At 41.3% G+C, this 26,380-nt stretch overlaps 1 protein-coding gene across 2 annotated transcripts in view; it reads left to right on the forward strand.

The window, feature by feature from the left end:
- pggt1b (protein geranylgeranyltransferase type I, beta subunit) overlaps positions 1-26,380 on the forward strand; it is a 68,425-nt gene that overhangs the window by 29,418 nt on the left and 12,627 nt on the right. The window contains exons 7-8 of one of the 2 annotated variants that reach the window (XM_034170474.1): positions 1,800-1,984; positions 17,900-18,008. In XM_034170474.1, coding sequence (XP_034026365.1) covers positions 1,800-1,984; positions 17,900-18,008 — 294 coding nt within the window. Of the gene's footprint in view, positions 1-1,799; positions 1,985-2,227; positions 2,402-17,899; positions 18,009-26,380 lie in introns of those variants that run through there. The other variant, XM_034170475.1, reaches the window with a different exon arrangement.

The raw sequence follows: 26,380 nt of genomic DNA on the forward strand, positions 1-26,380 counted from the left end.
CAACTGTCTGGCATGGAGATGTGAAGATGCCTATTACCCATATTACCCTTGAAGTGCATTTATTCATCATCAAGACCTCACATGCTGTTGCTCAGACTCTGTCTGTGTTTGTAGACACTGATTATTTCAATCCATGGCATTAGAAATGGAATGCATTGCTGAGAAAATTTGCTTTCTTTTGTGTGGTAGTCTTTCATGCTGTGACTTCTTCTGTGGTGCCGTTAATTCTTCTGCTTTCAGCTATGCACTTTGTTCTCAACACAAAGCATTTTTTTTTAATACAAAATGTACTTACATCCATTAGGGAATGATCAGACAAATAATGTGGTATAGTTTTCAACATGATTGGAGCATTTTAAATTTTGCCCCCTGTGTAATTCTTTATTGACCCCTGTAGCTCATTAGAGGTCAGCTCCAGGATGTCTCCATATCTGAAAATAAACATTAGTTTATATGTATGCCAAATGTCATGCTTTTATCACAAACTGATCGATTGTTTTGGGTATCTTCTGCACTACTCCTCTCTCTGGCCTTGGCAATGTTGTGTCGTGGAAAAATAACCTGACTGGCAAATTAACCTGGATTCAGCTGGCATGCTGTCAAAGGGTAGTTGTAGACTCTCATCTGCTTCAGGCTACAAAATCTGGAGATGAGCATGGGAACCAGTGAGCCTCAGGGCCTATATAAACCTTACTTCTTTCTTCTATCTGTGGCATATCTCAAAACACATAAAAGTTAAATATGGGACTAAAGTGAAATATAGCTTGGAGATGATGACAAATATATATATTTCACAATTAACCTTGACCTTCATTTTAAAAAACCTTTGAGGAAAACATCCTAGTATGTCATTTTATTTGAGGTGGGGGTGGGGTGGGAGGCGCTCATGGGTCTGCTCTCTAAATTGAACTACAAAAAGGCTAGTCACCAATTTGTAGGTGTACCAGGTGAAAATTACATCACATTTCAAAGTACTTTCATGTCTATGTGATTTGTTGTTGGCACTGGGCCAACAACAAATGTTTCGAAATTATACTTAATAATAATAATAATAATAATAATGAATCCAAATTATTATTATTATTATTATTATTAAGTATAATTTTGAAACATATTCTGTAGTGCAGTTTTGTGTTGTTGAGAACTCCAGAAACCATCAAAATGTGTACTTTATTTTTGTATGTCTTTATTCAAAATAATAAAGACAACCTTTTGAATCATATTTTCAGTATGCCACATGTTTTGACACATTTTATTACTACGTGATGTTATTGACTTCTTAATAATCATTCTTCATTGGTTTATTATGGACAGTCAACATTATCCCAAGACTATTATGTTTCCATACAATAGATTTCATAGTTGCAAATATTTTGGAGGTGGCTTCGAAGGAGGAATCGGACTTGTGGAGAGCTCTCTTTATTCTTGTCTTATGCCCCCTCTGCCCCCCAACCCATTTCTAAGAGACAAATATATTTCAGAGCTTCCATTGAAGAGGTTATGTGACTCAATGTTGTGGTAACTCCTGATGAAAAATGGAAAGGGAGAGTAACAAGGTACTGCATGTTTAGTAGGAAAAGGACCCCACGCTTTCCCACAGACGCACGTGATGTCTGTTTTTACTGCTGTGCCCTGTAATTATTGAGCCATCCAAGCGTGGGAGAACCACTGGAATTTCTTAATATTTTTAATTTTGTGTGAATTTTCCCTCGTCAATTTCATATTTTTCATATCAGACATAGAGGTGATGATAAATGAAAAACAAGAAAGTAAAATTTTCTCATGTCGCTGTTGTACAGGTGGCTGGACTTACTGTGCCATTGCCTCTCTATGTCTAATGGGTCGACTGGAGGAGGCCCTTAGTCAGCGGGAGCTGGACAGGATCGGCCGCTGGTGTATCATGAGGCAGCAAAATGGCTTCCACGGCCGCCCGAATAAACCAGTGGACACATGCTACTCATTCTGGGTGGGAGCAACACTAGAGGTACAAATTGGTACAACAAATACTTATACAAACTCTTGCATGCTTTAACCTGTTTATGCCCAGATTTTTTTTTTTTAATAAGTGGAAAAACTTGCATTAGTACCTTTTGAGATTTTTTTATTGTGAGTAGGAAATGACAGTGATACACTTTGGCAACAATTGTTGCCAGTGGTGCAAAATATGTTAAAGGCATGATTAGCCTTGCAAAGAAGCAGAATAATGGTCATGTATGTCTGTTTACAGCGATATCTCCGACACGCAAAGAGCAGTTTCAGTCAAACTTGGTGGATAAACTCATTGGACCATCTTCTTGCAACACAGGTCATTTCACAGTCATATCACAGTTTATCTTCGACTGTTCGACTACATAACTTAAAAAGACAAAGACCAGCGTCAATCTAATCTAGTGGATAAACTCAGGCTGAATCTCAGTTCTACCCCTCAGCCCTTCCCCTTACCCCTTCCCCTCTATTTTGCACAGGCACGAGAGACAGAGGGGTATCTCAGTTCTCTTTTTGGAGCGAGGCGGAGGGGTAGACGGAGGGCTACAAACCCCTCCAAACGGAGTGAATCTGGATGCACACTCCATTTAGAGGGGTAGGAGGAGCTTACCGCTGTCTCCAAAGAAGCAAACATGGCGCCCAGAGCTGCACAAATTTAAGTGGATTTCATTACAATTTACGCTGTTTAGAAAGTTATAACTTGCCAAAAAACTTTACAGGCAGTTGCCTATGACAGCAACGTGTATGCTGTTGGATGCATGTTGCGTATATTGTCGTTCTGAAGAATATCGTAACTTCGCTCGTGCGCTGAGGTGTTGTAATCCATATACACACGAACGCTACGATAAGACACTTTTATATCTCACAATGGAGAAAATTGTGATAAAGGATAAGCACGTTAATTTGTATGTTCATAAATCTTTGGATAATAGCGACCCCTGCTGTTGGATTTCAAGATCTGTAACGTGTTTGTATGTTGTAAACAAACAGGGAGGCCTGAGCACACTCGTCTCCTTAAAAGCTTTCAGGCAGAAAATGAGAAGTTGTTTCATCAATGGGAGTAAGTTGGAAAATATATGCACACACATGTATATGTAACACATAACCTGACGTCTTAATAGACTGATATTATTTGTGAAGGAAAATTCTAAAGGAAATAGGGCTGGATGCAAAAAATGGGAGAATTTGAAAAAGAAATATCAGGTTAACAGAACTAGATGCAGCCCATAACATACATACAGGTGCTGATCATATAATTAGAATATCCTGAAAAAGTTGATTTATTTCAGTAATTCCATTCAAAAAGTGAAACTTGTATAATGTATACATTCATTCCACACAGACTGATATAGTTCTAGTGTTTATTTTAATTACTAAATCAGTTAATGATTAATCAATTAATGATATTATTACTATTATTAATGACTATTATCAGTATTGTAAACATTAATTATTAATACTATTAATTATTATAAATTACGAATTAATTAAATTAGTTATTAATACCACAAAAATCTCCGACATGATTGCGATGTCGAAGAAATCTTCTATTTCTTTGCATTGACGCAGAAAGCCGAGAAAATAAAAAGAGCAAACAGGCTACTGCAAGAAGTTGTGCTTCGGTTGCCATGTTGACAAACAGTGAAGATGCATGAAGCAGTTTTGAAACGGGCAGTCCCTCCCCCCCCCCCAGGGTGGAGGGGTGTCTCAATTAATAGGGCTAGAGGCATACCCCTTCGCCTTACCCCTTGTTTTCAAGGGGTAGGGGTAGGGCCAAGGGGAAGGGAAAGGGGTACAGAAGAGAACTGAGATTGGGCCTCAGTGTTGTGGATTATCTCACAACACAGATCATGTCAAGGTCTAAGATCAAATTAACTACTGTCTACTGGCAACTACTGGTTACTGTCTGGAATGCATTGACTATATCTCAGGAACTAGATGAGATACTGAAATGTGGTCATCTGCATAGACCTCTGCTCTCCTAATGGTAACAATTGTGTCAGACATCTTATACCAGTAATGAAATGTGATGACATCAAGCACAGTCTAAATTTTAGCTGATGGTCGTGTGGTATTACAGTTGTGTGGATGCCTTGGTATACACATATTCAACAAGTTGAATGTGGCTTCCTTGATCCTGGTGGAAAGTCTGTAAGTAAAAAAGGCACTCCTCAACCTACCCCCCACCCCGGATCCCACTCCAGCCACCAAAGCCTATGACCAGGAGACCGCCCGAGCGAGACCCATCCTGCGGAGACCACGACCCCCCATCCCCCCAGCAGCCGCCAGCCCCCCAGTGCCAACACCCGTGCCCCACCGCCACCACCCACCCCCACAACGGGCCGCGGTACCCCGGGCCCCACAGGCCCAGAGCAGGGCCAGGGGACCACGGCAGAACCGGTGAGGCAGACCCCCCACCCCAGATCCCCAGACATCCACAGCAACCCAGGGCCAACCCCACATGCCACACTCACCCTACCTACCAACCCCACCATAGTTGTTACAATTAATCTCCCTTGCTGTGTACGACCCCCTAAGTGTGCAAAGATAAGGTGTTGCATTAAAAGCAGGGCAAGAGACAGAAGGTGGCAGACTGCCGTGGGTGGCCACGGCACACCGCTGTGCCACAGCCTGCCCTACAAACCCACCACCGCCTAGTGACCCCGACTCTAAATTGGTGAAGGTGTTTACTAAACGTATAGAAGTAAAGTGTGTGCATTAAAATTGCAAGGCAGGAGTGGCGGATGGAGATCGCAGTGGAAGGCTGCAGCGCACAGCTGCGCCGCAGACTGCCCTGCAAACCCATCCCCAACACCCTACCGCAAATCATGTGAACCCTACAATGTGCTATTTACAACCCAATATGATGTGCCTGCAGGTACTAACCTGGTGAAGTGCATTAAAAGGGTATGACACGTGAGGCCCAACCCCAAGCAGCAGGCGGAGGGAGAGGCGCGGCAAGGGGAGGAGGCCACCCACACCGGCCCCACTGGGTCCCCAGCCCAACACCAGATCCGGCGGAGGTGCCAGGGAAACCACAGGACAGGGGGAGGCGGGCAGCCCCGGAGGAGCACCGGAGGCCAGGGAGGACAGCGAGCCGCAGATGAACGGGCCCTCCTGCCCGGAGGTCCCCGAACCAGGGAAGATGCAGGATGAGACCCCGGAGCGGCAGGGGCAGCCGAGGAGCAAAGGGGAGACAGGCGGGCCCCACAAACCCGGAGGGAGAGGCCGGGGAACGGGGGGCTATGCACACCCGAACCCCGGGGAGAGGCACCACCCCCCGCCCAGGCACCGGACCCAACCCACCAACGGTAGAGCAGACAGACCCAACTGAAAAGGAATGATGGTTGCCAAACCCGCCACCCCCACCGACAATAGGACCAGAAGCCTATAGGACCAGTAGGACCGCTGCGCGGCACCCGGGCCCGGCCATCTGCTCAGCCCCCCCATGCACTGAGGCGCACCCACGCCCCGCAAGGGAGGAGCCGATAGGAGCACGGGCCAGCACCCGAGTCAACCCCCGGACCCAACACCCCGACACCAAACCATCCACACATGGCCAGGCCACACAGCCCCGCCACACCCGAGGGGCTAGCCACTCTAAAAGACACAATCTCTCTCCTCCACCAATTCAATCATATTCAAGAAAAGAAGACAAAAAGAAAAAAAACAAAACAAAACCACACAGTATCAGTCTCTGACAACAAGAGTACCCCAAAGAACTGCAACCTGGATCAGCGGCACAAGAGTGAGAAAAGTCAGTAGGTCAACAATAATAGGAACAAATCATAATCTAATATTAATACAGTACAGCTGCAAAAGTGGCATTCCCTAACAGGCAAAAAGAAAAGAAAATGTATTTATTTATTTATTTATATTAGCCCTCCAAATTCAAATTTAATGAATTGATAAATAAGGACCATGTTTCGTTAAATTTTGGTACTTGGTTTTTTGATAAAGCCTCTATTTTCCATCTATATATTCGATAAGGAGGTTTGACCAGTGGTTAATATTGATTGATTGTTTATTTTTCCATTTCAGCAAAATTGTTTTTTGGCAATAGTCAGTGCTATAAGTATAGTTTTAGATTGTTTAGTTGGCAGTTCAATAATTGTCGTGTCTCCAAGTAAACATAAATTAGGAGATAAGGGAATTCTATATCCCAAGATAGAGGACAATTTTTCAATGACTTTTGACCAAAAACACTGGACAGGTGAGCATTGGGGGGCACTGCTGGCTGTGCTGGGGGGTCTGGCTGTCTGGGGGCCTTGTGCTCTTCCTGGCCCGGGGTTGGGCCTCGCCTCTTGTCTGGGGGCTGGGCCCCGCCCTCGTGTGGCTCAGTGGTCCCTACCTTGTGCTTTGGATTCGGTTGCGGTGACTCCTTTGCTCCCTGTCCCTGCCACCGCTCGCTCCTGCCCTCGGGGGCCGTGGACCGGGTGTCGTGGTTCTGGGGCTCCCCCTATTGGTGGGCCCATGCCAGCGTGCTGTATGCTTCCCTCGGGTTTGGGGCGGCTCCTTGTGACCCCGTGGGGGTGTTGTCGAGGACGCGTTCCGGCGATGTGGGGCCGCTCCCCTGTTGGTTTGCTGTGCTGCCCGGTGGCTGCAGGGGCTGCCTTTCCTGGCCCCTGTGCCCTTCCGCTGCCCCTTTTCTCCTGGTTCCCCCGGGGCCCCACGTCCTGGAACCACTTCCGTCGTCGCTCGTGGCCGGCCGCGTGGCTTCTGACGTGCCGGAGTGGTCCGTCAATTTCACTTTCAATTTATTTTCATTTATATAGCGCTAAATCATAACAGAGTTGCCTCAAAGCACTTCACACAGGTAAAGTCTAACCTTACCAACCCCCAGAGCAACAGTGGTAAGGAAAAACTATCTCTGAGGAAGAAACCTCCAGCAGACCAGACTCAAAGGGGTGACCCTCTGCTTGGGCCATGCTACAAACATAAATTACAGAACAATTCACGGACGAATATACAAGAATTGCTGTTGGCGCACAGGACAGAAGGATTGCCAACACGAATACAACTCCCATCTCTGGATGGAGCTGCACCTTAAACAGAGAGAAAAAACAAAATCAGGCATCAGAAAGACAAAAAAAAAATACTGTATAATTTGCAAGCATTAAACAACAAGAAAACAGAGAAATACTAAGGTGGTCGCCAGCCACTAGCCCTAAACTTCACTAAAAGACCCAGAATTTACGTAAAGTTGAGGCTGCAGCCCGTTCCAATTACTAAGAGAGTAAGTAAGAGAGTAGAGTAAAAAGCGTAAAACAAAACTGTACCAGTATGCTAGCCATATGAAAGGGAAAATAAGTGTGTCTTAAGTCTGTACTTGAAAATCTCCACAGAATCTGCCTGTTTTATTGACGCAGGGAGATCATTCCACAGAACAGGGGCACGATAAGAGAAAGCTCTGTGACCCGCAGACCTCTTATTCACCTTAGGGACACAAAGTGGTCCTGCACCCTGAGAACGTAAAGCCCAGGCCGGTACGTAAGGTTTAATTAGGTCAGCTAGGTAGGGAGGTGCCAGTCCATGAATAATTTTATAGATTAGTAGCAGAACCTTAAAATCTTATCTCACTGGGATAGGAAGCCAGTGAAGGGATGCCAAAATGGGTGTAATGTGGTCGAACTTTCGGCTTCGTGTCAAAAGTCTGGCTGCAGCATTTTGAACCAATTGGAGACCCCTAATGCTAGACTGCGGTAAACCAGAAAATAGAACATTGCAGTAGTCCAATCTAGAAGAGATAAATGCATGGATCAGGGTCTCAGCATCAGCCATAGACAGGATGGGACGAATCTTTGTTATATTTCGCAGGTGGAAGAAAGCAGTCCTAGTAATATTTCTAATGTGGAGGCCAAAGGACAACGAAGGATCAAAAATTACCCCAAGGTTCCTCACTTTGTCAGTGTGATGTATGACACACGAGCCGAGGCTGAGCGTTAACTGGTCAAATTGATGCCAATGTCTCACTGGACCAAGAACCATCGTTTCAGTCTTATCAGAGTTTCAAAGTAGGAAGTTTCTAGACATCCAACTTCTCACTGCTGCAAGGCAATCTTCTAAGGATTTTATGTGAACGAGATTACCAGCAGTTATCGGCAGCTGCCGTGACACCACTTTTTCCAGAGTTTTGGTTTTGTTGGTATAGGATCAAATAAACAGGTTGTGCTTTTTGTTGACATTACGAGTTTTGTCAGCATGCCTAGTGAGATACTATCAAATTCTGTAAATCTAGGTAATACCTCAGTAGTGGCGCCCTCCTCAGTAGCAGGGTGTAGGTGGCTGGGTTAAGGCATGCTGGGATATGTTTAACCTGATGTCTTCTATTTTCTTCCCAAAGTAATCCAGGAAATCTTGTGCTGTAAAAGGAGAGCGAACTACAGGTGGTTGTCCATGCATAAGTGTTGCCACCGTGTCGAACAAGAACTTTGAGTTATGCTTGTTTTTGTTGATCAAATCAGAGTAGTAAGTCCGCTTTGTAGCCAGTAATGCATCCTTATAGTGTAAGATAGCATCACTCCATGCAAGGTGAAATACTTCTAATTTTGAACGACGCCATTTCCATTCTAGACCTCTTGCTTTATGCTTGAGGTCATGCAGATAATCATTGAACCAAGGTGACTGTGATTTGGGGGAGGGCGGTTTTAACGTAGGTGGTGCAATCATGTCGAGTGTAGTTTTGAGCACTGAGTTTAAACTATCCACAAGTCTGTCTACTGACTGGGTATTTGTCAAATGTGAAGTTAAGACATCAGGCAGTTTAGCTTCGAGTTCAGTCTTAGTTGAGGAGTTGATGCATCACCGTAATGATATATAAGGTTGTTGTTCCACTAAACACGGCAGCGAAACTGTAAACTTTTTTTTCCAACGTTTTTTATCAATTTTAACATATAAACATGAACACAAAAACAACATAAATAATAGCAATAGGAAATTAAGATATGGACATAAATGAGAAAAACCAACAAATAAATAACATAATAAATAATGAAAATAATAATAATAAAAAATAAATAAAAAGTTAATTAAAAAAAAAAAGTCAGACTCAATATTCAATGTCACCTTCTCAACAAACCCACTTCAGCAGTTCTTTAAGTAGTCCATCAAAGGCACCCATACATTCTCGAACTCCTGTACTTTGCCTCTTGTTATGTAGGTCAGTCTCTCCAGCGTGATGCATCGTTCCATTTCTCCCAACCAAGATTGTTTTGAGCGTACCTCAGTCTCTCTCTAGGACGAAGCGATCAGCCTCCTGGCCTGCAGGAGGCCAAAGTCAATGAGAGTTCGATGTCCGGCACATATAGGAAGGTCATGTGGATATAGTCCTAAAATACAGAGCTTTGCTACACAGGGTATATGTACACCAATAATTTTCCTTAAATTGTTGACAATAATCTCCCAAAACTTTTTAACTTTAATACATTCCCACACACAATGAATTAAAGTACCTTTTTCAGTTTAGCATTTAGTGCATATATCTGGAATGTCTGGGGACCATTTGTTAAGTTTCTCAGGGGTCACATATGTTCTCATCAGCCATTTATGTTGTAAAGGTTTTATTCTTGAGTTGATTGTTTGAGCTTTTAAACATGCTGTTGCCCATTCAGCCTCATCAATATCTTCTTTAATATCCAAACTCCATGCTCTCATTTTATCATTACTGGATTCTTTATCAGATGCAACTAATGCTGCATATAATATTGAAATCTGACGTTTTCCATGCCCGTGTTTTATCATAATTCCCTCTAGGCAGGACAGTGAAGGTTCACAAATAGCATCACTATGATGTGAAATAAAATGTTTTATTTGCAGGTACTTAAAAAAAAATGTTTTTGAGGAATTGAATACTTCGTGCTAAGTTCATTAAATGTTAACAATGTACCTTTATTATACAGATCTGCTACTTTTTGTATGCCTTTGTCTGACCAAACTTTAAAGCCACCATCTGCCCTGCCAGGAGCAAACAAAGTATGACCCCAAATTGGCGAAAACTGTGAGATAGTGGGTGTATCACCTATATATTTATGAGCTTTGAACCAAATATCGATTGTATTTTTTTAAGAAGGGATTTGTTGTGGTTTTTTTTTTGTTTGTTTGTTTTTTTTGTTTGTTTTTTTTTTTTTAATTTTAGGGTTAGAAGAGTACAAATACAAACTTAAGGGGAGTTTGGATATAGATTGTTCAATGAAAACCCAGGCTGGAGATGATTGTGTAAAAAAAAATAAAATAAAATGTAGCAGACCTAAGTTGAGCGGCCCAATAATACCATTGTAGGTTCGGCATCTGTAAGCCACCCCAGTCATATGGAAGGTAGAGTCATTTTAGTCTGAGTCGTGATTTTTTTATTATTCCAGATGAATTTACAGAATAAATTATTGATTTCTTTAAAAAAAGATTGCGACAGTGGAAGTGGTAGGGATTGGAAAAGATACAAAAATTTTGGTAAGATGAACATCTTAATCAAATTAATCCTGCCAATTATTGATATAGGCAAGACTGTCCACTTAGAAATAGATTCTCGTACTTCGTCCATCAGAGGATCATAATTTGCTTGGACAATTGTATTAATCTGGGGGGTAATCAAAATTCCAAGATAAGTGAAACCTTCCACAGCATTATAGAAAGGCGATTTCACAACTGGATTATTTATTTCTTCTTTGTTTAAAAAGAGTATTGAGGATTTGTTAAAATTAATATTGTATCCTGAAAACATACCGAATGCACTTATTAACTGTAATATTGTTGGAATGCTAGAGGATAATTTGGAAAGGAAGAGTATCACATCATCTGCGTACAGCGAGATTCTATGTTCTTGATCCCTAATTTCTTCATTTCTAATTGACATGACTAATGGTTCGATGGCTAAATGAACAATAACGGGGAGAGAGGGCACCCTTGGCGCGTAGATCTTTCAAGTGTTATTTGGGTTGATAAGTTATTTGTCATTACACAGGCTGCAGGATTGGTGTATAATAACTGTATCCATTTCAGGAATTTTCCTCCTAATCCATATCTTGGCAGCAAACTAAATAAATAATGCCATTCAATCCTATCAAAGGCTTGTCTAGCATCTAAGGACAGGAGAGCCGTATCTTTATTATTAGTATTACAATGAATTATATTCAATACTCTTCTAATGTTATGAAAACCCTGACGACCTCTAACATATCCATTCTGATCATTATGTACTAAAGTAGGAATGTATGGGTCTAATCTTTTAGCAAGAACTTTACATAATATTTTTGTATCTACTCCCATAAGACTAATGGGTCTATATGAGGAGCATTCAATAGGTGATTTGCCAGGTTTTAAAATAAGAACTACAACCCCTGGCAAAAATTATGGAATCACTGGCCTCGGAGGATGTTCATTAAGTTGTTTAATTTTGTAGAAAAAAGCAGATCACAGACATGACACAAAACTAAAGTCATTTCAAATGGCAACTTTCTGGCTTTAAGAAACACTATAAGAAATCAGGAAAAAAAAATTGTGGCAGTCAGTAACGGTTACTTTTTTAGACCAAGCAGAGGAAAAAATATGGAATCACTCAATTCTGAGGAAAAAATTATGGAATCATGAAAAACAAAAGAATGCTCCAACACATCACTAGTATTTTGTTGCACCACCTCTGGCTTTTATAACAGCTTGCAGTCTCTGAGGCATGGACTTAATGAGTGACAAACAGTACTCTTCATTAATCTGGCTCCAACTTTCTCTGATTGCTGTTGCCAGATCAGCTTTGCAGGTTGGAGCCTTGTCATGGACCATTTTCTTCAACTTCCACCAAAGATTTTCAATTGGATTAAGATCCGGACTATTTGCAGGCCAATGACATTGACCCTATGTGTCTTTTTGCAAGGAATGTTTTCACAGTTTTTGCTCTATGGCAAGATGCATTATCATCTTGAAAAATGATTTCATCATCCCCAAACATCCTTTCAATTGATGGGATAAGAAAAGTGTCCAAAATATCAACGTAAACTTGTGCATTTATTGATGATGTAATGACAGCCATCTCCCCAGTGCCTTGACCTGACATGCAGCCCCATATCATCAATGACTGTGGAAATTTACATGTTCTCTTCAGGCAGTCATCTTTATAAATCTCATTGGAACAGCACCAAACAAATGCTCCAGCATCATCACTTTGCCCAATGCAGATTCGAGATTCATCACTGAATATGACTTTCATCCAGTCATCCACAGTCCACGATTGCTTTTCCTTAGCCCATTGTAACCTTGTTTTTTTCTGTTTAGGTGTTAATGATGGCTTTTGTTTAGCTTTTCTGTATGTAAATCCCATTTCCTGTAGGCGGTTTCTTACAGTTCGGTCACAGACGTTGACTCCAGTTTCCTCCCATTCGTTCCTCATTTGTTTTGTTGTGCATTTTCGATTTTTGAGACATATTGCTTTAAGTTTTCTGTCTTGACGCTTTGATGTCTTCCTTGGTCTACCAGTATGTTTGCCTTTAACAGCCTTCCCATGTTGTTTGTATTTGGTCCAGAGTTTAGACACAGCTGACTGTGAACAACCAACATCTTTTGCAACATTGCGTGATGATTTACCCTCTTCTAAGAGTTTGATAATCCTCTCCTTTGTTTCAATTGACATCTCTCGTGTTGGAGCCATGATTCATGTCAGTCCACTTGGTGCAACAGCTCTCCAAGGTGTGATCACTCCTTTTTAGATGCAGACTAACGAGCAGATCTGATTTGATGCAGGTGTTAGTTTTGGGGATGAAAATTTACAGGGTGATTCCATAATTTATTCCTCAGAATTGAGTGAGTCCATATTTTTTTTCCCCTCTGCTTTGTCTAAAAAAGTAACCGTTACTGACTTCCACAATTTTTTTTTCTTGATTTCTTATAGTGTTTCTTAAAGCCAGAAAGTTTCCATTTGAAATGACTTTAGTTTTGTGTCATGTCTGTGATCTCCTTTTTTCTACAAAATTAAACAACTGAATGAACATCCTCCGAGGCCGGTGATTCCATAATTTTTGCCAGGGGTTGTATTGTAGCAAGTCTTAGAGTTGGAGGAAGAGTGCCGTTATTGAATGATTCATTGAACGTGTTAAGTAGTGGAGTAAGTAATTGTTTCTGAAAGGTTTTATAAAATTCATCAAGCCATCAGGCCCTGGGACTTTACCTGAATTAATGCTTTTTGTTGCTTGCAATAGTTCTTGTATAGTTATGTCATTGTCTAAATCTTTGCGAACATTTTCTGAAAGTTTTTTGAACTGAAGACGGTCTAGAAAAGCATCTCTCTCAGTGGAATGATCAAGGCAATCTGACTTATACAATGATTGGTAAAATTCTCTAAATACGTCGTTAATAGCTTGTGGGTCATTTGTGATATTTCCCGATTGTGTAGTAATGCCATTAATGGCTCTTTCAGATTGCACTTTTTTAATTCTCCATGCTAAAAGCTTGCCCGCTTTCTCTCCTTGATCATAAAAAGCTTGATTCAGCCATAATAAACTTTTGGCCACCTTATCACTTGATAGTTTGTTGTATTCTGCTCTCAAGGCTAACAATTGTTTATGTTTCACAGGGTCCTCTTTTTTATGTCGGTTTCTAGAGATTTTATTTGTTTCTCTAATTTAATATCTGCCTTTTGTTTCTTTTTATGGGTGTTTGTAAAACTAATATTTTCACCTCTGATGTATGCTTTAAATGCTTCCTATCTAACAGATGCAGTAGTTTGACTAGTATTTGTTTCAAAATAAAGGTTGATTTTATTTTCAACATATTTGACAAACTCTGGGTTGTTAAGCCACCTAGTTTGCACACATTTAGGAGGACACCATTTTAGCTTCTCCAAAAACATAGATAAAGAAATGGGAGCATGGTCACTATACAATCATACCAACAATCCTTTACGTTTGAAATTAATTCTTGTGATATTACAAAATAATCAATACGAGATCTTGATTTATGCAAGCCCGAATAACAGGAATATTCACATTTATTCTTATTAAGTTCTCTCCAAATTTCTGTCAGGTTCAAGTCTTTCATATATTGTAATATTGTTTTCCTAGATTGTATCTTTTGATTATCTGATTTTGTGGAACGGTCTAGCAATGGGTTCAAAGTACAATTGAAATTCCCACCTATAATATTAAAACCGTCCATAGAGGCTAAAGTTAAAAATAAGTTTTCAAAAAATTTGGGACAGTCCTGATTAGGGCCATATATACTAACTAGATTCAGTGAAATAGAAAATATCTTCCCTTGAGCAATAACAAACCGTCCTTGAGGGTCCTGAATAACATTTACAATTTGAAAAGGGATAGTCTTATGAATTAAAATAAGTACTCCCTGAGCATAATTATTGTATGTTTCCTGTAAGACTTGACTTGGCCATCTCCGTCGTATTAGTTTAATTTCAGATATTGTGAGGTGGATTTCCTGTAGGAAAATTATTTTAGAATGTAAATCTTTAAGCTTGGTAATAACCTGCTTCAGTTTGGTTAATTTATTAAGTCCCCGGACATTCCAGCTGGTGATTTTTAGTTCAGATAATATTGATGTTTCCATATATTATGTGTTTTGTCTTAGACAACCAAGTTGAGTGTGACTTAAAAGAAGAGGAAAAAATAAATAAATAAACTAAAATTAACAAATTGGAACATTACCATATAACATCCTTTTGAACCACGAACACCCATCCCTCCCCCTTACACTAATAATAAAGGGGCAAACACCAATCCACAATGAGGAGTGGTTAAACTATGTAGTCACTTGTCTAACAGCCCACCAGACCCCCCGCAACTTCGCTTTATATGTTTTAACCATTGGAAAAACAGGAAATGCTATAAGAATTTAAAAAATACAGTATAAAATGTTATAAACAACCTATATTGCTTGTGTAGCCAATATGAAGCGATCAGCAGCAGCAGACACATCCCTGCTAAGGCATTTTACTCTGTATGCAACTCAGTTGGATGTGTTGCTAACATCTAAAATAAAGTGTCGACCAGATAAGGTAGATAAATTGCACAGTAACAAAATGAGCTAAAACAAAATAAAGAAATATAAAAATAAATGAAGAGTATACGTATTACAAAGCACCTGAGAACAGGATGTTGAACATTGTATGTCCCAAAGTCTGATACAATTACATATATTCTGTGGCTTTGTGGAAGTGAGCTAACAAGTTCACCAGAAAGTTCTCGGCTTCTTCAGGTGTGAAGAATAGGATGATTTTCCCGTTGTGAAGAATCCTCATTTTGCATGGGTATAATTGAAATCCCCGAAAGGAGCCAGCTTCGATGAACTTCTTTTTCACCGCGTTGAAAGGGCTCCACGTCTTAATTGTTTCCGCAGAGAAATCTTGTGCAAAGAAGATCTGATGGCCCTCATGGGAGATAACCTGCTTTTTGGCCATGCGAAACACAAACTCGAGGTCTTGAAATTGCAGGAAACGAATAATAATTGCCCTGTTTTGGCCCACCTTTGATTTTGCCAACGTACCATGTGCTCTTTCCAAAACAAAGCGCTTGTGTTGAGATTGAGCTATACGGGCAGCATGTTTTCAATGTACTCAATCAAGGGTCTGCCCTTTTCGGCAGACTCAAGCAGCCCCAGGCAGCCCCACAAGCCTCAGATTCTTGCGTCTCCCACGATTTTCTAAATCCTCCGTCTTCGACTCCAGATAGGTGATGCATTTAATCGCTTCAGCCAGCTGTGTTTGAGCACTGGTCAAATCATCTTCTGCAGACCCAATTCGTGTCTCAGCCTCTGTTAGCTGCTTAGCATTAGCTGCTATGTCCTCCTGAAGTTCTGCGAAACTTCTTTGCACAGCAATAACAGAGCCGTTCATCTCAGTCAAGTGCTTATCCACATTGTCCATTTTAGTTGCAAGTTCATCAACACTACTTAACCAGGTGTTGATTGAGGTAACGGTTGTTTGCAGCAGTTTTAGCTCGCTTAGCACTGTAGCGAGGTTGGCTTGCTGAAATCCAGTATTAGCAGCATCGCTAGCTAACGCAGCGGAGGAAGGTGTTTTATTTCTTTGAGTGCCACGGGGTTTAGGTCCAGTGCCACCATCTTCAATAGTCACTTGTTCAGACATCGTGTTGGCCTGGTTGTAAGCTTGAAATTGGAGGATTTTCAGCCGAATTTGCAAAGTTGCGGAGGAGCATCGACACTAGGCTGCCATCTTGGTTCACGGCCACATAGCGCCCCCCCAACTGCAAACTTAATAAGTGAGTGATCAGACACCACTGATGTAAGAGGCATGATGTCAATATTCGTGACAGCAATACCACCTGCGAGAACCAGGGTATTTCCACTAATGTGCGTCAAATCCCGAATGCATTGCCGAAATCCTAATGCATCCACAATTTCCATAAATGATTTGCAGAAGGGATCAGAAGGCTTATTTATATAAATGTTAAAGTCACCAGTGATCAGAATGTTATCTACACTAGTTGACAAGTTAGCACCAAATTCATCTAAGAATTCAGAGTTTGGGCCAGGAGGCCTATATACAGTGACAACGTAATACAACAGATTTTTATTCTTATGACCTTGGCAATGTGTAATATCCTGAGAGAACGGAGAATCAGATGCTCAAATGAGTGATATTTGTAACCCCCAATAGCTAATAAGCTAAACCTAGATTTATAAATAAGAGCAACACCCCCGCCTTGCTTCGCATCACGAGGGACCTGACTAAATGTATAAGCTGGTGGGCAGGCCTCATTTAAGAGGAGGACAGCTGTAGGTTTAAGCCAGGTTTCACATAGCCCAATCATATCTAAGTGATGATCAATAATTAGATCATTGATCAACAATGATTTTGAGGACAGTGATCTTATGTTAATGAGACCCAGTCTAAGGACCTCGGTGGGGTTGACAGTTGAACTGTTTGGGTTTAGGGGTGGTTCCAGAGTAGCATATATAAGATGCCTAGAAGTAGGTTTAGGTTTAAGACATTCCACGCGCGTTGTAGGTAGCAGACACAAAATCTTTGCTATTGCTGGAACAACCACTGGGTCATCCTCAATTTCAACATCATCCAATATAGTAATGGGTATTAAGTTTGGAAAGCAAATCCCTCTATGATTTTTATGGACACGACTACGGAAGCAGGCCACAGTCTCAACTTGTTGAAATTCCCTCCCTGGCAAATAAACTGCACTATCACCATAGTGGATTTTCTGCACTAAATTCCCCGCTAAGCTAATGGATTCCACACCCACATTTGTCATAAGCCTTGCAGGGTTGCTAATCACCTGCTCCGTGGCCTGCTGTAGATTCCTAATGTTACCCTCCCTGTAGAGCTCTATCTGTGTTCGCAGACAAGATGGCGGCGCCTTCCCCAGTAGGGTGGAGGCTGTCCGGCATCAGCAAGTCACGGCGGCCCCAGAACGAAGGCCAGTTATCAATAAAGCTAAAGCCTTGCTGTCTACAAAACTGCACCAGCCACCTATTTAACGATGTCAGCCTGCTAACCGCCTCATCAGTACCCCGGGAGGGGAGGGGATGTTCTGAAAATACAGACATGTTCTATTATTCACAATTGGCTGAATAAGCTGTAGTCTTGATTTTGAACCCCTCAGTGACATATTCCAGCTGCAGACAACTGGATTGTGTTGCTCTGGTGTGTAACATATCATTTTAGAATTTTCTTTCCTCACCAGACAGTCTGCATGAGCCCAGACTCCTGTATCTGTTGTATAGAGTAAGGTGTCAGTTTAACAAAATGCAGGTGCCTATATCTTGGTCTGATAAAAGGAATTGTTTTTGTTTTATGTACAGATTGTGAAAGACTTCTAAACTACGTAAATAACTGTTTGGCTTGATTTTAAACATGTTTAATTTCTGTAGTTCTCCAAGGTGTTATACTTGACTTTCCCTCTTGCTCTCGCTTTTTCTGTCTCTCCCACTGTCTCTCCTGTGCTAGCTTTTAAATGTTTTTCAGTACACCAACTTTGACAAGAACAGGAGCTTCATTCTCTCCACACAGGACCGGTTGGTGGGGGGTTTTGCCAAGTGGCCGGACAGCCATCCAGGTAAATAATTGGACACTCACAAGTATTATCAATCAACTTCAATCAACTTTTTTCTTATATAGCGCCAAATCACAACAAACAGTTGCCCCAAGGCGCTCCATATTGTAAGGCAAGGCCATACAATAATTATGAAAAACCCCAACGGTCATTATGAGCTTTAGAGCAGGTAGTGGATAAGGAGCTGGCCTGCCAATATGTAGATCGAGGTTCAAATCCTGCTTGTGTTGCCTGTCTTTGCACAAGACGCATGTAAATCTGAGGTATCACTGCAAGACACTTTGAGCATCTGCTCGATGGAAATCCAGTCCACAAATGCAATCCTCCTTCACAGGTGCTATTGGAGGCTGTTTATACTGGAATGGAATGGAGTCATCAAAGCTTTCCAACTCGAGCTTGTTTCTTGAGGGAAATCCTGTCGCACGTCCCGCACATCCACACATTGTTGTGTCCAGCTGCATTTTGCAGTGTTGCAGAAAACAGTCTTCAGTACACAGCTGAGCAAATACTTCCAGCATTAGGAAAAGAAGTAAATAAAAATAATCAGAAGAAAATGTGGATGATCTTCTGTTCATCCACATCCGTGTGTGTGTGTGTGTGTGTATATATATATATCAACCCCTGGCAATAATTATGGAATCACCGGCCTCGGAGGATGTTCATTCAGTTGTTTAATTTTGTAGAAAAAAAGCAGATCACAGACATGACACAAAACTAAAGTCATTTCAAATGGCAACTTTCTGTCTTTAAGAAACACTATAAGAAATCAGGAAAAATAATTGTGGCAGTCAGTAACGGTTACTTTTTTAGACCAAGCAGAGGGAAAAAAATATGGACTCACTCAATTCTGAGGAATAAATTATGGAATCACCCTGTAAATTTTCATTTGTCACTCATTAAGTCCATGCCTCAGAGAATGCAAGCTGTTATAAAAGCCAGAGGTGGTGCAACAAAATACTAGTGATGTGTTGGAGCGTTCTTTTGTTTTTCATGATTCCATAAGTTTTTTCCTCAGAATTGAGTGATTCCATATTTTTTTTTCCTCTGCTTGGTCTAAAAAAGTAACCGTTACTGACTGCCACAATTTTTTTTCCTGATTTCTTATAGTGTTTCTTAAAGCCAGAAAGTTGCCATTTGAAATGACTTTAGTTTTGTGTAATTTCTGTGATCTGCTTTTTTTCTGCAAAATTAAACAACTAAATGAACATCCGCCGAGGCAGGTGATTCCATAATTTTTGCCAGGGGTTGTATATATTGCACAGTATGATTATAGATGCATACTTATGTTTCCTTAAGTCATTGATATTTCATCTCATTTCGACAGTCTGTATCACTCTAGTTTCATGGTCTGTGTAGGAGGTGTGCCCAACTCCTCAGTCTGCTGTCTGTGGCGAAAAGCAGAAAGTGCGAACCAGCCAGTTGAAGCGATCAACTGGCTTATTCCAATCAGAAAATTTGGAAGCATAAATGCAACTCGTTAGTTTACCTTTTTCTTCTGAAAGATGAACCAAAAAGTGAAGGTGTACCAGTCCCACATTTATGTTGAATTTCTGTCCCCAGAGGAAATTGGTGTGCATTTGAGGTTAGACAGAAAATGTAACCAATTTATAACTTGATGTTTTATATAAATTAATGTAAAATTTGACAGATGAGATGGCCGCCAAATAGCGATGCTGCATACAGTAATTTCAAATCTTGACAGAGTGAGGATTTATGAGATGCTGTCATTTGCGCAGAAATAAATTAAACTTAAAATGGGTAAAATATTGAAGGGAGTCTGGCTCCACATGTTTTGTGACATATAAACAATATAGATACAACTTTTTTTGCAACCCCATACTCCTGTATCATTTTCTGATGAGAATTTGCCAGAAAACAATGAAAATCTTTTTTCTTTTTTTCTGAATTTGATCAAAAAAGTTCACCCATGGCTAACTTTGAAGTGTTTATACTCTGTTGCATTTGTGTGGATTTCCAAAAACGAGAACCCTCGAACAATAAACAGAGAGAAAGCCTGATGACTCAACAATACAATCTAATCACCACTGAAGTCTTACAAATATGAAGAATATATTGAAAGTCAAGTGTATTATGCAACATTGTCCTTATTCAAACACATTTTGTGTAAGAGTACAAACATGGGTTCATGGGTGAACATTTATAAAGATTTTCAATTTCAATTTATTTTCAATTATATAGCGCCAAATCACAACAGAGTTGCCTCAAGGCGCTTCACAAATTTTAACCTTACTAACCCCCAGAGCAGCAGCGGTAAGGGAAAACTCCCTCTGAGGAAGAAACCTCAAGCAGACCAGACTCAAAGGGGTGGCCCTCTGCTTGGGCCATGCTACAGACACAAATTACAGAACAATTCACAAAACGAAGATACAAGAAATGCTGTTGGTGCACAGAACAGGAGGGTTTTCAGCACAAATACCACACCCATCTCTGGATGGAGCTGCACCTTAGAGAGGGAAAAAAACAATCAGACATCAGAAAGCAGAGGTGGGACGACGTCGCTCTCACGTCACACTCAAGTCATGAATCAGCAAGTCCCAAGTCAAGTCTCAAGTCAGCTTGCAAACATTTGGTCATTATGACTTGAGGCTTGACTTGGGACTTGCTGATTCATGACTTGAGAGTGACGTGAGAGTGACGTTGCCCTACCTCTGTCAGAAAGACAAGAAATACAGTATAATTTGTCAGCATTAAACAACAAGAAAAACAGGGAAATACTGAAGTGATCGCCGGCCACTAGCCGTAAGATTCATTAAAAGACCCAGAATTTGGGTAAAGTTGAGGTCGTGGCACGCGCCGTTTTGTAAAAAAATTAATAAAAAGAGTAAAAAGCGTAGAACTATACTATGCTAGGATGCTAACCATATAAAAGGGAAAATAAGTGCATCTTAAGTGGATTTGAAAGTCTCCACAGAATCTAACTGTTTAATTGACACAGGGAGATCATTTCACAGAACAGGGGCACGATAAGAGAAAGCTCTATGACCCGCAGACTTCTTATTCACCCGAGGGACACCAAGTAATCCTACACCCTGAGAACGCAAAGCCCGGGCCGGTACGTAAAGTTTAATTAAGTCAGCTAGGTAGGGAGGTGCCAGTCTGTGAACAATTTTATAGACAAGTACCAGAACCTTAAAATCTGATCTCACTGGGACAGAAAGCCAGTGGAGGGATTCCAAAATGGGTGTAATGTGGTCGAACTTTCTGCTTTGTGTCAAAAGTCTGGCTGCAGCATTTTGAATCAATTGGAGACCCCTAATGCTGGACTGCAGTAAACCAGAAAATAGAACATTTTTGTAGTCCAATCTAGAAGCGATAAACGCATGGATCATGGTCTCAGCATCAGCCATATACAGGATGGGATGAATCTTCGCAATATTTCACAGGTGGAAGAAATCAGTCCTCATAATATTTCTAATGTGGAGGTCAATGGACAATGTAGGATCAAAAATTACCCCAAGGTTCCTCACTTTGTCAGCATGATGTATGACACACGACACACTGGTCAAATTGATGCAGATGTCTCACTGGACCAAGACCCATCATTTCATGAGGGAGGTGATGGTCTAGTGGTTAAGGCATTGGGCTTGAGACCAGAAGATCCTCGGTTCAAAGCCCAACCTGACTAGAAAATCACTAAGGGTCCTTGGGCGAGGTCTTTAATCCCCTATTGCTCTCGGTGTGTAGTTAGCGTCTTGTATGATAGCACCCTCACATTGGGATGAATGTGAAGCATTATTTGTAAAGCGCTTTGAGCGTCTGATGCAGATAGAAAAGCGCTATATCAATGCAGTCCATTTACCATTTTTACCATTTCAGTCTTATCAGAGTTTAAAAGTAGGAAGTTTCTAGACATCCAACTTCTCACTGAGGCAAAGCAATCCTCTAAGGATTTTATGTGAATGTGATTACCAGCAGTTATCGGCATTTATAACTGATTATCATCAGCATAGCAGTGAAAGGTAATCCCAAAGCACCACAATACAATGGTCCTTCACTATAATGCAGTTCACCTTTCGCAGCCTCGCAGATTTTAATGCAATTTTGCATGCTTCTTTTTTGTTTTTTTTAAACAGCGCATTGTGTTCTACGTCCTTATCAGGCGGGCCGGTCGCGGCACCGGTCGGCATCACCGCGATTGCTCTCACTGCCTCCGATGCCCTTACTGAGTCTGCGAGCTCGGTAAACGCTGCAGCGGACCACTCACACCACCCCCCTCTGTTGTGCGGAGCTGCGGACAACTCTGGCAGCAGGTCCAGAGACGACGCTCACTGTTTTGATGTGGAAGGATAGAGTTCTTGCGGAAAAATCCGCAGCACCCACTGCATGGTCTCAGTAACCGCAGCCACAGAGCTCTGTGGCCATGACTTGGATTCTTTGCAGGTCCCACATCCGTACCCCCGGAGGCAGTGAGCGAAGGGAGAGCACGCGCATTGTGTTCTGCGTGTGTCTATGATCTTCTCGCCCAGAAGAAAAAAGAGTGTTTACACAGGAGAGAAAGGTAGAAAATATTAATGCCTGTTTGAGAAAAGTGTAAAGTGTGTAGTGAGGGGTTTTACAGCCTTAAAGCATCTATAATAATTATAAAAAATAATGCTGACTACTTGATGGGTTTTGCCTATTGTGGGTTATTTTTAGAACATAACTCCCGCGATAAACAAGGGACCACTGTATATGCCCTATATAAAGGGAGAAAAGCAGGGGGCCTAGGACGGACCCCTGTGGAACCCCAAATTTTATGTCACTAAGGTAATCATTGTTGAAGGCTCACAGGACATGTTGTGGCATGTCCAGCTTGTCCACAATTTCTTGGATAGTCACACGACTGAAAAGCCACCGAAAGCCGTCTGAATCTTCCGAATGGTGGACGAGGTGAGCATGCCACAACATGTCCTGTGAGACTTCAACACAAAGCTGCTTTTGTTCCACCATCAGCTTCGTGCCAATGAATTTCACCGCCACTCTTTTCATGGCCAAATCTTCTGTCACAGTGGAATGTGTCGAAAAAGTGCTGATGTCCACCTCTTCTCGGATAGTCACACGATGGTCCCACATCACCACAGCGTTCACTTTGAAAATGATCCAGTCGTTTCAGCGTGTTCATGGCAGCGCGCTCTCCACTGTTGTGCGGCCGTCTTTAAACCGGTTGTACCGCTCCTTAATTTGTGTGATGCCCATAGGATCGTCACCGAAAGCCGTCTGAATAATCCGAATGGTTTCCACCTGGCTGTCGCCCAGTTTCTAGCAAAATTTGATGCAATCGCGCTGCTCCAGTCATTCTGCCATTTCCTTGCAAAGAAAAAACGACGAGCGACTCCACCCATCCTCACACAAAGGCTCATTGGAACAGCACCAAACAGAAGTTCCAGCATCATCACCTTGCCCAATGCAGATTCGAGATTCATCACTGAATATGACTTTCATCCAGTCATCCACAGTCCACGATTGCTTTTCCTTAGCCCATTGTAACCTTGTTTTTTTCTGTTTAGGTGTTAATGATGGCTTTTGTTTAGCTTTTCTGTATGTAAATCCCATTTCCTTTAGGCGGTTTCTTACAGTTCGGTCACAGACGTTGACTCCAGTTTCCTCCCATTCGTTCCTCATTTGTTTTGTTGTGCATTTTCGATTTTTGGGACATATTGCTTTAAGTTTTCTGTCTTGACGCTTTGATGTCTTCCTTGGTCTACCGGTATGTTTGCCTTTAACAACCTTCCCATGTTGTTTGTATTTGGTCCAGAGTTTAGACACAGCTGACTGTGAACAACCATCATCTTTTGCAACTTTGCGTGATGATTTACCCTCTTAAGAGTTTGATAATCCTCTCCTTTGTTTCAATTGACATCTCTCGTGTTGGAGCCATGATTCATGTCAGTCCACTTGGTGCAACAGCTCTCCAACGTGTGATCACTCCTTTTTAGATGCAGACTAACGAGCAGATCTGATTTGATGCAGGTGTTAGTTTTGGGGATGATAATTTACAGGGTGATTCCATAATTTATTCCTCAGAATTGAGTGATTCCATATTTTTTTCCCTCTGCTTGGTCTAAAAAAGTAACCGTTACTGACTGACACAATTTTTTTTTTTCTTGATTTCTTATTGTGTTTCTTAAAGCCAGAAAGTTGCCATTTGAAATGACTTTAGTTTTGTGTCATGTCTGTGATCTGCTTTGTTTCTACAAAATTAAACAACTGAATGAACATCCTCCGAGGCCGGTGATTCCACAGTTATTGCCAGGGGTTGTATTAATCTTCCCTTCCGCACCGTCAGCACCCTAAGATGGTATGCAATGTCGGGAGCTGTGGCCCCAGGAATACATTTAACATCAGCCGGCATCTGTGGCCTGACTTTGCGGGTAATAGAATCCCCTATCGCTAGAGTCTGGCGTTTTGGCCTGGAGACAGGAGTGGAAGTCACTCGTGGGCTCAGAGAATTCACATTAGGCAAATCCAAGGGGGAGAACCGATTCATAGTTCGCAGTGGCGAGTGTGATTGGGGTACCACAACCGGGCACCAAGCCCTACGGGGCTTTCCCGCTAACGATTGACATCAGGACTGTAGTTAAGGAATAAGATTCAGAGAAGATACACTTAACAACCAGAAGTGTGCTAAACAGAAATAAAAGAAACGTTATACAACCGTGTAAAATTCGGAAGAGCGTCACAACAGCAAACAATCCACTGGAAGCCACTGGTACAGTGGCTGGGAAGTGCCAAACTGCTCTCTCTGCTCCAGAGTAAGATGGAGCAGAGATGGCTCAAGAGTTAGTTCAATGTAGTTACTTGTTCATAAAAGCTCAACTAACTACGATACAGGACATTCTTTTTGAGGAAGACAATTAAACAGCTGTATCCCTAATAAACAAAAATAGCAGAACACTTAACACGTTGCACAGCAAATTAATCCCAGTACGATTGACAAGAGATTTAATCTAATTTATTACCAATTCATGAGATGTAATTAAATCTCTTATGTAATCCATAAGAGATGTAATTACATTCATAATGTATTCTATGTAATAAACACCATATATAACAGATTTTCGCTTACGTCGGACAAAATGCCTCACTCATCGCAATGCATTACCATTTAAGGGTGATTCTTTAACTACGGGCACTATTGACCTTGTAAATGTAATTTCCACCACACCATTGGCTTACAATATAAAGCGCCTTGGGGCAACTGTTTGTTGTGATTTGGCGCTATATACATGTGCTCTGATGTCACTGTTTATCTCCATAGGAACTACCCAAACAATCTTTCATACAAACTGTTTAAAGGGACATTACAGTGTTGTGGTGGAAATTACGGCAATAGTGTGGGACAACTACATTTTGTTTAAAAAAAATCACAACAGTTGTATGACATTGAATACCCCAATTATGTTTTGATTATTTTACGGATATTTTATTCAGAGATATTTTAAAACATTAGAAAAAACGTTTCTTTACCATTCATTTTTATCATCGAAGATCAAAAGTCTGGGCGTGGGACAAGCACAAAACGGCAATATTTGCATATAATGATGCTGAAAAAAGGTGAAAAAGCCATCATAGACTACTAGAACAAATTTCTTAACACACTTTCATTGTAAAGATAACTATAAAAGTGTGAAATTTCCCCTTTTTTCTGTTTTTCATACAATATGATCAAAGGACATAATAAGTGCCCGTAGTCTAAGAATCACCCTTAAAAAACCCCTGCATATACCAGACAGTAGTCTGGTTATGCCCAGTTGCAACGGAGGTACGAAATGAAGTTCAGCACCGACACAACCTGATTCAAGGAAAGTGAATACCCCATTTCCTTTATTACAAGCCCGGCCGTTAATTTTTTCAAACTGTGCTCAGACCCTACGCCTAAATGAGGCAGCCCTTTATTCAAGGCCGGTGAATATTAACAAAACGCTGCTTACTCCCTGCACTGTAATATGGTCTTAAGTTTCACACACATTTTTGGATGTGGCAAACCAAAAGCAACTGTTTTAGATCAGAGCCCTCTGTGTCTGACTGTGAACCCTTTTCATCGTCTGGTCAAAACGACGGAGACCACAAGGAGTGTGGTTTGTCAATTTTCCACTTTGACTCCTTCCTCTCCCGTCATATTTTAAAAGTTTTTGTAGTCCTCACACTGATTACATTTCAATCATGGATCAAATACAGGAACATTTAGCAGAAAAGTCTGCAATTATGACCAACTTTACAACACGGAATTGGTAAAAGACACTCAAATGACCTGCAATTCATGGAGGGAAATTGTACATAATGTTAGTTTGGAGGTTGATGATTGTATAAAGAAGTGGAGTTCGTTGAGGGACAGATTGATCCAGAAAAAGCCGCTGTTCCTGCAGTAAATTGCA

The sequence above is a fragment of the Thalassophryne amazonica genome, chromosome 5 (genome assembly GCF_902500255.1).
Source record: "Thalassophryne amazonica chromosome 5, fThaAma1.1, whole genome shotgun sequence".
NCBI lineage: Eukaryota > Metazoa > Chordata > Actinopteri > Batrachoidiformes > Batrachoididae > Thalassophryne > Thalassophryne amazonica.